This window comes from Salarias fasciatus, chromosome 2 (assembly GCF_902148845.1).
Source record: "Salarias fasciatus chromosome 2, fSalaFa1.1, whole genome shotgun sequence".
In the NCBI taxonomy this organism is placed as follows: domain Eukaryota; kingdom Metazoa; phylum Chordata; class Actinopteri; order Blenniiformes; family Blenniidae; genus Salarias; species Salarias fasciatus.
In genome coordinates this window covers 32,868,892-32,883,810 of record NC_043746.1, presented here as the reverse complement: position 1 = coordinate 32,883,810, position 14,919 = coordinate 32,868,892, and the positions used below count along the sequence as shown (strand labels likewise).

The window sequence follows — 14,919 nt, the reverse complement described above, 5'->3', positions numbered from 1 at the left end:
CAAAAGAAACCGGATTAATTCTATTACTATAAAAAAACAACAACAATGAAGTTCTGACTTTGGCCGCTAGATGTCGCTACAGGATAACCTCATGCATAACTGTGCCAGGTTTGGTCTTCCCCTTTGATGAAGTCAGCTGACAGTCACTGTTTATGTTGACAGAGTTACACCCCCTCTTTGATTTTTCAAGATGGCGGATATCCACTGATTTGTGCTCTGTCAAAACATTTTGTTATTTATTGGGAAAAACAGCAGCAGAAACACTCACCATGTTGCAGACATTCTTTAAGAAGGATTCTTCGGGTGTCTGAGTGGTTTGGGCCCTTTCAGAGTAATCAGATTACATCAGGAAGACCAGGCACGCAGAGGACAGCAATCCACTTCCAGAACAGAGGAAAACGTCACAAAAACTGAAGAAGACGTCTTGGTGGATCCACGCAGGACTTTTGATGACATTGCAGATCTGATGGGAGTATTGTAGAGATCCAGACAGATGATCCTCAGGCGGTCATTAGAAGCAGTGAGACGAAGGCACCCGGAAATGGCCGCATCATAGCAGACAGCAGACCACAGGACGCCCCGTTACGCACAGAAATAGCACCAAATGTTGTGCGTAAAGCATATTTTTTGACTAAAACCGTGACCAGCCAGCCTCCCCACTGCCATATTCACCTGATCTGGCCCCAGGCGACGGCTTTTTGTTGTCAAAGATGAAACTGGAGGCAGACATACAGGCGGGGGAGGGAAAACCGAAGTTCTATCGAGTTACGCACGGTTATGCCGACTCTTCTGAACAGTGAAAGTCTCGGGTGCAGCGTTGTATTCAAGCCAAAGGAGAGTATTTTGAAGGTGACGGTTTAAATGCGAAAATTAAAAAAAAGTTATAACCAAAGTCCGGTTTCTTTTGGGTCCCCCCTCGTATGTGTGTGTGTGACGCCTTCTCAATAAAAGGGAGTCATCAGCAGAGGGAGGGATCAGGCTGGAGGATACGTCTTTCAGTCAGGCTCTCCTTCTTGCAAGAAGTAAAACTTCGATGGAGTCTTCTGTCTTTCTGTAATGTCTGTTTTCCATCAGGATTTGAACCTGACAGAGGCTCTCAGGACCGGCGAGTAAAACCTGCACTTCCTCTGTCATGTGGAGAACAGAGGAGGTTAAAGGTCAGCGCTGCCGTTTCAGAAGCCTCACAGGACTTGAAGCGTAAGCTCCGCCCACACAGCGCCTCCCTCCACCATGGACACAATGAAACTCACAACAGTGGTGTAACCAAACATTGTTATTTTATTATCTTAAAAAGTATAACACAATCCCCAGGGGGCTTCACGTACACTACAACAACAGTAACACCAGTACGACACGGCAAAGGGACTTTCAGATATTATAGACATTTTAGAAAATCACTCCTTTTATTGTTTAAATTATTTGACTAGGCATGACAGATAAAGATCATTTACAGGTATTCACCATTAGAAACACTGTTATTATTGAACCTCCACTTCTAAAAACCACCGCCCATGTCCAGGGAAGACATTTCATGGACCGTCAGTGTAGAAAAGCCATGAAGGGAAACGGGAGCTGATATGAGGCCGCCGGGCCCGACAGGAGCGAGAAGCAGTGCAAACGTTTGATAGGGGGGGCTCGGGGGGCTCGGGGGGGGGGGGGGGGGGGGGGGGGGGGGGGGGGGGGGGGGGGGCTGGAGTTCAAACCCTGCTACCAGAGGTGGAGTGGTTCAGATCAGTGGTGGAACGGAGCCCAGTGAGGACGGTGAGGACCGAGGACCTCCTGCTGCCGGGGGGACAGACCGGGGGGGGTCCAGCGGCTCCCTGGATACCAGGTCCTGTGGCACTCTCTCTCTGAAGGGGGGCGGGTCCGAGGAGCCGTGAGGATCTGAACTCTTTACATCAGGGCCGCCCAGCAGGGAGCCGGCAGCAGACTGAAGGAGCTTGGTCTGAGAGCGGGAGGCGGTCCTGCTCTCCTCTCTGGTCGCTACACCCCTGATCTAAAGAGGTCCGACTCGCGCCCCACCTCGGTTCCTCGCCAGAACCAGGGTCAGAACCAGGGTCAGAACCAGGGTCAGAACCAGGGTCAGAACCAGGGGTCTGGGCTCAAACTAGAGGAGGGACGACGGCAGAAATACCTCGAAATGTGAAAAGTGGTACATTCCAGGTGCAGCACACTCCAGTCAGTGGAAGTAAGGTCTGAATGATGTGTGTGTGTGTGTGTGTGTGTGTGTGTGTGTGTGTGTGTGTGTGTGTGTGTGTGTAACATTCGTCGGCTGGTGACAGGGTGACAGTAGAAGCGGTGGGCTGTTTTTGCTGCTGTGGAGGTAGAACGTTGAGATGAGACAGACTCAGACGGGACGGAGCGGTGGGGCGGGATCCGGTCGGTCGCTGGATGAACCGTTCTGAACCCCCTTCACGAACACGGTGGATCCCACCGAACCCGGCCAGTCCAGAACCGCTCCAGAACCAGAGACCGGACAGGTGTGGGGTGGAGTCACATGGTACGCACTCAACATTTTCCCAGGACACAGGAAGGAACACGAGGAGGGACGTCAGGACTGTCAAAGCCAGCATCGCTGTCCAGTCGGGTCCCTCGGGACCGGACCAGGAAAACCACAGGAGAACCTGGACATGTTCACATTTCATGTTCTCTAAAAGAAACACGTGTGGAGAAATTCCCTTTCTCTCAGGGGAAAAGTGCAATCTGGAACAGGACAGTCCAGCCCGAAGCCCAGCTGCTGGTCCTGGTTCCACCAGGAGGGGTCTCAGAGTCCAGATCAGGACGCAGAACCAGGACAGACCAGCAGGTGGCAGCACAGCTCAGAGCAGCTCACAGGGGGTTAGCATTAGCTTCAGGCTATCAAGGTTAGTGCAAACTAAAAGAAGAGGAGGAGCGGCCCGACCCGGGACTACACTGGCCTGGGTTTGACAGTCCTGGTCTGGATGGACAGGTTCCCCCCACACTGACACAGGTCACCCGATACAGACAAAGGTCTGGCCTACAGGCTCAGCCCCCCTACGGCGAGACGCTCACTGTCAACTTTACCTCAGAGACCCCAAGACCCCTGAGATCTGAGACCCCAGAGACCTCCAAACATCTGAGAGACCTTCAAGACCCCAAAGACCTCCAAACATCTGAGACCCCAGAGACCTCCAAACATCTGAGAGACCTTCAAGACCCCAAAGACCTCCAAACATCTGAGACCCCAGAGACCTCCAAACATCTGAAAGACCTCAGAGTCTGCAGGGACTCCCAAACACCTCAGGGACACTGGAGACCTCCCACCACCTCAAATACCCGAGAGACCTCCCAACACCACAGACACCCCAAACACCTCCAAACACCTCAGAGACCTCCAAGTCCTCTGAATACTTCAGAAACCAAGACTAGCAGAACTGGATCGAGTGTATACCACCAAGGACCCAAGCAGGGGGCAAGGTTCTGGACCAGGACACACACACACACACACACACACACACACACACACACACACACACACACACACACACACACACACACACACACACACACACACACACACACACACACACACACACACACACACACACACACACTAGAAGGCCATTGCATTGACCAAACAACACCATGGGAGGAGGAGGAGAAAGAGGAGGAGGAAGAGGAGGAGGAGGAAGAGGAGGAGGAGGAGGAGGAGGAGGAAGAGGAGGAGATAGAGGAGGAGCAGCAGGAGTGTGAAGGAGCAGAGAGGCTTGCTGTGGCTCAGTGATGGTCTGAGTGAGAGAGGAGGTGTTTGGTGAAGATGGGGTTCCTGTTGGGATCCGCCTGTCAGCACGGGGGAGCAGGTGGGGTTCTAGCCGTCACAGCTCCACCCATTCAGTCCTGTGAGGCTGTGACAATCGCTGGGGGGTCGGACCCCGGTCCGCAGGCTCTGCTCCGAGTCCACTTCAACCCTACACGCTGGTGATGGACGCAAGGCAGGCGCTGGGCTTCTGGAGCTTCTCCGTCTGACTGCTGGCGGGTTCCGGAATGGCCCGGAAGGAGAAGGGAGGGCCGTTCCCAGAGGTGATCCCCAGGTGTCCGGGGCTCAGCGCCAGGTTCTGTCTGCGGTTGCTCTCCACGATGGAGGATGTGTTGGATGCTAAGCTCTCCCTTGTTCTGCAGAGAAAGACAAACAAGGAGGAGGGATGATGGGGTGACGCACTCCTGTCTGGCAGACGTCACACCGGGTGTCTGACCGGTGAACAACCGACGGCCCACAGCAACAGGACTGAATACATAAAGGCTTCTCGGCCTCGTTTACACGACGTTTCCAGTGAAAACGCAGAGTTACCCCCAGAGGCGGGGCGTGCCAACAGGCAAACCAGGCATTTGCCTGGGGCCCCGGCTTTTAGGGGCCCCCGCTAGGTGCAAATTGTGTGCAAAATAGCTATTTTTTTTCAGAGTGCACGGATGGGGTGGGGCCCCGATGGAATTTCTTGCTTGGAGCCCCCAAGGACCCTTGCCCCACCGCTGGTTACCCCCGATACACACCGGCTCCGGTCCGGCTCCGGAGCCTCTGCGGAGCTCCGGTCTCTTTCCGCAAGGATCCTGTTTTTCCGGACGCCGCAGCCCTACCGCGTCAATCCAGACAGAATTAAGTCGGGTGCCGGAAGGAAACGTGATACGTGTTCCAAAATAAGTGACTTCAAAATAATATCTGTGTCGTGTTTTTGCCTTAATATTCTATTTTTCTACTTCTTCTGGTAGAATACAGAACAAACTACGTCATGTAGTCATTATACACTTTAGAAGAATGAACGGTTTTGCATTTCATCACTGCTGAAAAGTCAACTGACACCAAAATGAAAACAGCTCTGTGACCGGAGCGGCTCCGTGTTGCCAGATTGGGCGGGTTTCTGCCAAATCAAGCGTCTTTTTTGAACACATCGGACGAGTTGATGAAATGATTATGTGTTTATGACGTGTTTTTTATCATACAAACACGGTTTTAACGTGCATTTTCAACCGAGGCGGTTTGGGCTGCTTTCTATTGAGTGAAACGGGTTTCATATTGTCTACGGGGGATAACGACAGATCTGGCAACCTTCCCCAGCGGACTGCAGAGACACCGCAGGCGGTGTGAGTCACAGTGCTGCGGTGTACCGGACCGGAGCCGGACTGCAGCCGGACCGCATCCAGTGTGCATGAGGGGTTAGTGAAGTTTATTTTCTGAAGTAATTTGAAGAAAAAAAAAAAACAAAAAAAAACAAGTTTGTTTCCACAGAAATGAAGAAAATGATGCAGTTTTCATGTTGGCCCACTAGTTGGTGCTGCTGGTTGTTTTTGTAATGAAACTACACACCTGCTGCAGAGAACGACACATATACCCAAACCATGGCAGCAAGGCGTCCGTTCTGACAGAGAGTACAACATTTACAGAACTGACAAAAATTCTAATTTTTCTGTTTCTCATATATAAAAATTTGAAAACTATATTTCTTTTTTTATTTCCTTTGTGACAAAATGTGGAAAGGTCCAAGAGGAGGGAGGGACTGTTTTAGCAGAAACCACAGTCTGTTTTCTACTGTGGAATAAAGTCTGGGTTTACCCGGACTGGCAGAGCATGTGTAAGTGTGTAAATGACGTGGGAGAGCTTCTCACCGTGGAGAGTTGAATCCACTGTCGACTGTAACAGAGCTGGAGTCCATACTGTCCAGTCTGGCGGAGTGGGCGGACTGCTGGTTCTGACTGGGCTCTGGAAGGTTCTCTTTAGCACCAGGAAATGTGAGGGTTCTCTCGAACCTCCTCTGGAGATCCCTCTCCTTCTCTCTCTCCAAAAGCCACTGCATGGTTCCTGCTCCACCTCCTCCCATCCCAGAAGCTCCTCCTCCAGGAGTCTCGTCCTCCCCTCGACTTTTAGCCCCGCCCTCCTCCAGTTCGTCGTCGTCTGAGACGTTGTAGTAGTCGAAAGAAGCCTCCGCGGGACTGGATGTGGATTCAATCCCCTGCGGGGGAGCGGAGGAGGTCGCTACCAGAGGCTTGGGCGCGTCGAAGGCTTCTTGAGAGTCGAGAGCGTCGCAGGACGAGGAGAGAGTGGAGGCGGCGAGGGCGGCGGGCTGCCTCAGGGAGCCGTAGCCTGGCAATGGGAGGCTGGGAGGAGGTTTGAAGAGTGTGTCCTTACTGAAGATCTCTTTTCGCTTCTCCTGAACAGAGGTGGCACTGAAGGAGGGTCTGCCATTGGCAATGGGAGGGTCTGGAAGAGAGAGGGGTATTGGGGGCAGACTCCCACCCTTTGGTCCCACCTTTGACAGGTCCTCTTTACTCTCTGGAGGATGACTTGTCTGTCTGTCTGTCTGCCTGTCGGTGCTGACTGCCTTCACGCCATCATGGCTTTTCTTGCCCAGAGTTCCCAGTGAGTTGGCCGCTGTGAGAAGTGCTTCAGAGGACCCGGAGCACTGGAAGTAATCGTCCGGAGGCATGGAGGCAGGCAGTGGTTTGGGGGAGTACGCTGGCAGACTGTCCCTGCTCTTACTCTTCTCTAAGTTCCTGCCACCATCCAAGCCCAGAGAATCCACAGGCACCTTGGATGAGGGGGGGGTGGCGCGGGAGTAGTGAGATGTGCTTTGATTAGCTCGCAGGGTGCCGTCGTCAGTGTAGTAACGGCTCCGCTCGTCGTAATAGTCGGGTGGTCCGATCAGTCCGGCTCCGAGTGGTCCCTTCGAATTGTCCATGGATCTGGAGCGCTCCTTGGCTTTATCGCTCCGTTCGTTCCTGGACTTCCTTTCCTGGGTGTGGGAGTGTGAGCGGTGGACTTTGGAATGGTAGGCTGACGAGCCGTGGCTCGGCTCGGGAAAAGGCATTTCTGTACGTCTCTTTGCGAGCTCTCCGGACACGTCCCACTCTGGTGTGACGGGCAGGTGGGAGGCGTCCAGGATGTTGGGATTGCTGTGCGCCAGGTGGAGCCGGGCTCTCTGCCGCTCCATGGCCAGCGCCTGTTCCCTCGGCGATCGAGCCAGCGAGGACGAGTAGCCCCGGTAGTCCCTGTCGGCCAGCTCCAGGTGGGAAGCGTCCGAGTGCTCGCGTGGCGCCCTCGTCTTGCTGTGGGAGCGGCTGAGTTTGTTCTGAGACTGCTTTCTGTGCCGGCCCCCGCTTCTTCTGCTCCTGGAGCTCTGATTGGCCGACGACGCTTTGCTCCTCTGAGCCCTCTCCTCTTCGAGGCGCTTCATGACGGCGGTGTGCCGGGCGAGATTCTCCACGGTGAGGTCAGGGTTGATTCTGCGGATGATCTCCATCTCTATGTGTCGCGGCAGCTGGCTGGGCGTCTCCTCGTCGCGCAGCGGCCATTCCTCGGGGGGGAACTGTGCAGAGAACGTTGCCAGTTGCTTGGTCTTATCTTTTTTAAAGCTCAAACGGAACAACTTCAAGCCAAACTTTCGACTTCCTGTACCGGTGCCTCCAGCTTGTTTCTCTACTTCCCCGCTCCCGCCGCCGCCCCCCCCTCCTCCTCTGTGCTTGGTGAGAGTGTCCGTCTTGAACGAGAACCCGAGGGCGCTCCGACTCTTCTCTGCGGTGCCCCCGGCGGGCTGGGGGACGGTCTGTGGAGAGTGGGGCAACGAGTAAACCTCGCGGTGGTCTTTGGGAGAGCGGCGCTGCAGAGTGGTGTGGTGGCTGGGGGGGTCGTCGCCTCGGTAGCTGTTGTTGAAATAAGAATCCCCGCCTCCCCCCGAGTGGTTCTGACTGGATTTCGGGTGCGTTCGATCTCGCACTCCCCCGGAGGTGGATGGGGTGATGGTGCCGGAGGGAGGAGACGTGCACTGAGTCTGCTGATGCTGCTGTTGGTGTCGGTCAGACGAACGCTCGTCTAAGTGGTACCACTTGGAGCTTGTTCGGATTAGGCTTGGAGTGATAAAATAAGTCTGAGGGGTTACGATAAAATATCCGTCTGGCGTTGGATAGATCTTCCGCTCACGGACCAGCATGCTTAGCGTGTGGTGCAGAACTTCCTCCGTTGGTGTAGGAACACCTGAAAAGAACCAGAGAAAACAACAGTCAAAGTCACATAATCCCAAGAGGATGCTTCATAATGGAGAGAGAAATCTGTTTTCTAAGATGAATGTGTGACCGTATCCACATGATCGATCATTATCCACCAAATCAACTAGCCTGGACAACATGTTTGAATATAAGGAATGAATAAATTCATCATTTACAAAGTGTAATGTTTTCATATTTTGAACAAAACTGTAGTTTTTCTTGGAGTTCTGAAATTTAAAACGTCAAACTAAGGTGCTGACATTTTAATTAACTGTGTGAAAATCATGTGTCCTGAATCAGCAGCAACTGAAGCATTATTTCTTTCATAACCGTAAGATTGAACTGGAGGAAGGTCTAGCAGACGGATCTGGGTAAAGCAGAACACAGAGCAGCCAAACATCCAGAGGCTGAACCGAAGCTAGCAGAAACCCACTCTGTTCCCTCAGAGCTGCACTGAACAGGAACCAACGCCAAACCTCACACCAACGTCCAACATGAAAACATGAGAGCATCACCAAGCATGAAGCACACACTGAACCACATTTAAGGTTTACCAGAACATTGTTCAGTATTGTAGCGGTTAACACACACACACACACACACACACACACACACACACACACACACACACACACACACACACACACACACACACACACACACACACACACACACACACACACACACACACACACACACACACACACACACACACACACACACACACACACACACACTGTGTCGCAACTCTGACAGGAGAAAGTGGGATCAACAGGACCCTCAGGAGCAGGAGGTGTCACATTCCTAACACTTGCATGGAGGGGACGTTACGATGTTTTGACTGCATTTGTGTTGCCTCTCCCTCTCTCTCTCTCCCTCTCTCTCTCTCTCAGCTGTTCCTGTTCTGTCATTGATACCTTGGGGGTATTTCGGTCTCAGGTTGTTTTTTAAAAAGTGACCAGGAGGACTTGTGGTCAGCATTCCCACCCTGCCTTTCCCAGCAGTCCTCAGACATCTTTCGGCCATTTCTCTCCTTCAGCAACACAACCAATCCTCCATACAGCCTGTGTGCGGCATGCTGGGTAATCCACACACAGTACCAGGTGAAATAAGGAAAAACAAACTGCAAATACTTGAAAACTGATGAGCTAAATTTAATCTATATAAATATATGTACTTTCATTTATATCATATGTTTGAGCCATTTTAGTAATTTTAACCTTTGTAATGCTTCAACCATGAACATTTTTCTCGTCTCGTATTTACACCTTGAAAACTGTTTTACTGGTTCACAGCCGTGATTACCTCTAGAGGGAGACCACTCCTGATCCACGAAGAGGAAGTAGAGTGACTATAGAGGAGCTGTAGAGTCACTATAGAGATGTAGAGTCACTATAGAGGAGATGTAGAGTCACTATAGAGCAGCTGTAGAGTCACTATAGAGATGTAGAGTCACTATAAAGGAGATGTAGAGTCACTGTAGAGCAGCTGTAGAGTCACTATAGAGATGTAGAGTCGCTATAGAGGAGATGTAGAGTCACTATAGAGCAGCTGTAGAGTCACTATAGAGATGTAGAGTCGCTATAGAGGAGATGTAGAGCCACTATCTAGATGTAAAGTCACTATAGGGGAGATGTAGAGTCACTATAGAGGAGATGTAGAGTCACTATAGAGTAGGCCTGGGCGATTATATGATCGTGATTGTTGATCGCGATTAATTTCCAGTCGATCACGGTGATCAGCTGTGAGCACATTTTCTCGATCAGACAAGGCAGAAATGTGCGTGACCACAGCCAATCAAAGTCGGCTTTTTCCTGCTCAACTTCCGCCTGAAAGTTGTCTGAGAAGTAACCAGAGATGGAGCTGAACGTGGAGCTGAGGGCAGCAAAGCAGATGAAGTCAGCCATGCCTCGGCGTTATCCTCTGAAGATGAGGCTGCTGCTGACAGGAAAGGCTGCTCCACCCGCTCCACTGCTAGCTCACCGCTGCTAACACACCGCTGCTAGCTCACCGCTGCTGGCACACCGATCCGCAAAGAATCTGGTCTTTTTAGTAGGAACTACTTGTGATACAGTTTAACTAACGATGGTTCAGTTCTTTTCATTTACTGAAAAAACGGTGCATCGCATCATTGAACATATCTCCACGTCTTGCCGCTAACACTCTTCTTCTAACAACATGCAGAGAGCCTGCAGCGCTGCAGCGCCCTGCTTCTTCTGTGGTGTCTGTGTAAAATAAGGTTGAACATGCAAACAGCACCCCTAGTGGCATGAAGTGTAAATGCAGTCATGGCGTCGCCTGTGGCTGTGGTCTGAATGAGGATCTCCTGAGTTTATTCCAAATGTTTCAGAAACCAGAATATTTATCTTAACACGAATATTGACGGCATGTAAATGTAGCCAGTGTCGTCTTTTCAGGCTACTGCACCATACGAGCAACATTCTAAGAGGATAAAAACAATTACTTTTGTCTATTTTTTTGTGTGTTATTGTAGTTTTGTACTGCTACATTTTAAGTCTAATCTGTCCAATCTAGATTATTTAAATTTTGTACATTTGATGCAAGCATTAATGATGGCAGCAGCATATTTAGCATCAGAACTTGAAAATAATGTTTATATTCTAAAGCACCTTCATTATCTCCAGGCGGTTTCTTTAGTTTTTTAATCTTTTATAGCAACAAAAATCCTCAGGGCTGGAAACTGTCACACTGTAACTAACGATCGTTCAGTTCTGCTCTTTTACTGAAAAAAAACCGTGCATGGCAAGATTTTATTATCTTGGTGCTAGATTTTTTTTATTCCATTTACTGCACTATTAAGTGAAATTGTTCTTATTTTTCTATGTTTATATTATTTAATTTGCATTGCTATTTACTTAGTTTGTTAATAAAATGTTTAACTATTCTATACTTCTAGTTTTCAGTGCAGATGCTTTAAAACTGGTTTAAAAACAATATAACATATCGTGATTATAATCGAGATCGAATGATATGAAAAAAAAAATCGTGATAATTTTTTTTGCCATATCGCCCAGCCCTACTATAGAGGAGCTGTAGAGCCACTATGGAGATGTAGAGTCACTATAGAGGAGATGAAGAGTCGCTATAGAGAAGCTGTAGAGTCACTCGAGAGGAGTCACTGAAGCTGTCTATTTCTACAGATATACCGTCAAAACATGCCAAAATAAATCCATTGTTGAGAATGCCAGTGAGCGTAATGACTGAAATACGAGGGTATTCTGATTCAGTCCTTCCAGGATTTCTTTTCCCCTCTTTGTCATTCATTGTTGCTTACTTTTCTTCTTTCCCGCTCTCTTTCTTCCTTCACATCCTCTCTGGTCTTCTCTGTCAGTCTGCTAGTATTACTGCCAGTTACATCATGGCAGCATTTCAGAGCAGCCAGAATGATGCAACAGGAGAAAGACTGCACACACACTACTACACACACATTTGTACACCTATCTGTGGACCAAGATCCATTGACAAAATACATTCCTTCATTTCTGACACAGTTACCTGCTCCACTCATCCACCCTCCAACCTCGACTTAAACCTCAACCCTCCAACTAAAGACCGGCCAGAACGCCTCGACCCACAGCATCACGCCAGTCCAGAACAGGGAGAGATCCCCGGCACCAGCAGAAACCCCACCCAGGACCTGGATGGGCCTGCAGCCACACCCACCCAGAGGGAGCTGCCCCATCCTGACAGCTGTAGTCCGGTCTGAAGCCAGAACCCATGGGGGGACTAACCTTGCAGCTCTAAGATAATCTGTCCACCCTGATCAGTGGAGACTGGGAGAAGGTTTCTTCAGGTCGATTTCACCTTTCAAAGGGAGGGGACTGCTTTTAATGGGATTTTAGAGACTGAACCTCCTACATGAGATCAGACGGACCTGGGGTCCTGGATCCAGTCTGCACTGCACTGGTGGTGCTATGAACACTGGGTGTCCTGATGAACTGTGGGCGCTGGGGATGGGAACGAGCCTCGGCACAAAATGAGCCAAAGATTCTAAACTATTAAACACAGGGGAATCAAAAAGCTCCAAAGAAGAGTTCTTTAAACGGTACTTTATAAGAATGGTTCCCAACCTTTTTGGCACCACGGACCGCTTTATAACAGAATTCTCCACAGACCAGCAGGACGGTGTAGGAGAACGCCTTAACAAGGCCTTCATGATGCATGGGAGGAAAAAAAACCCTGACAGAAGGAATCACAGGAAGGAAGTGCTGATGGGAGTGAAGAATTTTTCACAATAAAACTTTAGGCAGACTAATTGAAATTGACCTAGTTTTAATCGCTGTTTCAAAATAAAACACCCTATTCTGTTTGTAGCCAAATGCCAAATGATCCAGCAGCAGTTTAGTCTTGAGAATGGTTGCTGTTCAGTGTAATCACTAATAATTCTCGCCCAAAAAAATTGTGGTGCCAGACCGGCACTGCAACTTTCAAGTGACAATTTAGCGCTGTTAGCGGTGCTAACAATGAATATGTCAGGGCACATTGTACACATCACTGAATATTTGCAATATATTTATGGTGGAAATTAAGTATTTTTAAAGTTGAAAAACTCCTTAATGCACCTTTAACATGACGACAACACGGCTCAGAGAGACATCCACGGTCTCACTATACATACCAAAACTGTGTCTGAGCTGATATTTATGACTCCAAAGAGAACATTTTATAATATCTTAGTTGTTTTTCTTTTTGGTCACCATCAAATTATGACATTTTCCAGAATGTCAGCCTCAGAGTGGATGTAGAAGTGTGAGTCTTACCTGGGAAACATGTCTGCAGGTGTTCGGTCAGCGCCTCCTGAGTGACCGGCTTGTGGGCGGAGTTCATAGCAGAGATCGCCAGCAGCAGAACCTCTCCCAGGGGGATGAACTGTGACTGGCTGATGGGGGACATACTGATGGGAGACACATCACCTGTGGACAGAGGGAGCACAGCACAGCTCAGTTCCCCAGTTCCCAAGAGTGATGTTCAGGTGTTCCTCTGTAAAGCAGCGTTTGACATTTTCAGTGAAGTTCAGCTGATTGTGAACATTAAACGGTTCTTGGTTCTCTTGATGTGGAACAGTCTGTGAAGCTCCGGCTGCTGGACTCAACATGAAGCCAGCAGTTTAGCTGAGCTTGGTGGATTGTTGGTCTATTTCTTCATGAACAATATCTGTTGGAGGATGAAAAGCGGACCTCTCATTCCACCTTCCTCTGGATGGTTTTCCTCACATCATTTCAAACCCCGTCACCCGGCAGAGGGACGAGAACCAGACTCTGTCCTTCAGACGGAAGACAGGGAGACGGCTGAAGCTCATCCATCAGAGGGTTGAACAGAGTTCCTGTTCGTGACGTCAGACGGCTGACGGTCTGGGATTCATGGGAAACGTGGGAAACAGAACGAGGGAGAGGCGCCGCGGACACTAACTGGAAACGTCCCTTTTGTCTGGGCCGCTCATTTACATGACAACAGCCCTGAGAGGCTCTGGAACCGGTCTCCAACGGAAGCAGTGGTTCCTCCAGTCTGCTGCTGTGTGAGCAGATCACCGACACACACCGAGGACCGACGCCGTGTCAACAGCTCTGCTCCACCGGCAGACGTGGACACGCTTTCCTCACATACAGAAACTGAGCGGACCCATCCAAGACTGACCACGAGATGAGAATTTTCAACGTAACTGGAGCCGCAAAACATGCTGAACCTTTAAAATGAGGCTAGTATGTGTGAATAAAACTATCTGAGGTTGCATTTATGGATTTTAATTTACTATTTAGGAGGGTAAACATTTCATTAAAGAACATTTTCATCTGATGCAAGTTCACCTTTAGTAAAACATTTTTCAGACTATTTTTAGTTAGTCAAGCAGTTTTACTTGATTATCATTTTTTTATTTCCAAACTTTTATTTTAGAAATAGTTGTGATTTATGTTCTGTTAATCAGTTTTCACAGTTCTTCTCGCTTGCTGTGGTTATCTTTATTTTTCTCCATTTTTAAAACCCTTTCAGCCCAGACGTGAGATTCCTTTGAACTGGACAGATAAGAACACTTGACGTGTATTTTTCTGAGAGCTTCAGGGAGCCACATGAGGGCCCGAGCCGCGGGTTGAACACCCCTGACCCGTACCAAGGGGACGGACCGATAGAGGCAGGTGAAACGCTGTTCATCATACTGTTTCTGTGTCACGTTACAAAAAGACCACGGCGTTTTCAAGGTTTCTTTCATTTCCATGCGTTCGGCGACCAGCAGCACTGAACTGTGACGTGATGGCCTCCAGGCGGCAGGCTGCTCCAGGACGACCTGGAATACCACGACTGGAGCTCAGACAGGACCTGCACAGGCAGACGGAGCTGGAGGTGTGATCACAGCTTCCAATCCATGTGGCTAAAGCAGCTGAAGAACACAAACTGTTCAGAGCCAGTTTAATGTTGAGCAGTGAACTTCCTGAGTCAGGACGAGACGCCGCTCAGCATCCCGTCAGCACCAACACCGCCGCGCCGCCGTGCTGATGGTAACCATGCAGTCCGAATAGTGGAGCACACCGGAGCTGTCCTCACGACACCAGGCACTGCTCAGGACGGCCATATTATCACCACACAGCCATGATCCATACACTCAAAGACAGTCTGTCCCATACATCGGCTGAAAAACACAAAATGCTGCAACATGCTGTTTATTTGCTGCAATTTGGCATCACTTCCGCTGGATTTGACTGAAATGTGGATGAACCAGGCCCATCTGGAAGAACCGGGCCCCTGGCCTCTTCTACAAACACACTGACTCAAACTCATTTCTTTATGAAAGGAACATTTAAAAACGGAGCGACGGTGCATAACCAGCCTGGACACACTTTCTGCTCGTTCTGTGTCTATCTGGACAGATTTCATGGCCTGCCAGCCTGTTTTATGAACCTGGATCATTTCCCA

General features: G+C 49.7%; 1 protein-coding gene across 3 annotated transcripts in view; it reads right to left on the bottom strand.

The window, feature by feature from the left end:
* Positions 1 to 1,696: 1,696 nt before the first annotated feature.
* The window catches only part of LOC115399662 (storkhead-box protein 2-like), a 36,769-nt gene continuing 23,546 nt past the window's right edge, over positions 1,697 to 14,919 (bottom strand). For 2 of the 3 annotated variants that reach the window (XM_030107183.1, XM_030107195.1), the window contains exons 2-4: positions 12,774 to 12,926; positions 5,620 to 7,981; positions 1,697 to 4,134 (exon numbers count right to left, since the gene is read on the bottom strand). In XM_030107183.1, coding sequence (XP_029963043.1) covers positions 3,930 to 4,134; positions 5,620 to 7,981; positions 12,774 to 12,926 — 2,720 coding nt within the window. In that variant the 3' untranslated portion in view covers positions 1,697 to 3,929. The remainder of the gene's footprint in view (positions 4,135 to 5,619; positions 7,982 to 12,773; positions 12,927 to 14,919) is intronic. The other variant, XR_003932709.1, reaches the window with a different exon arrangement.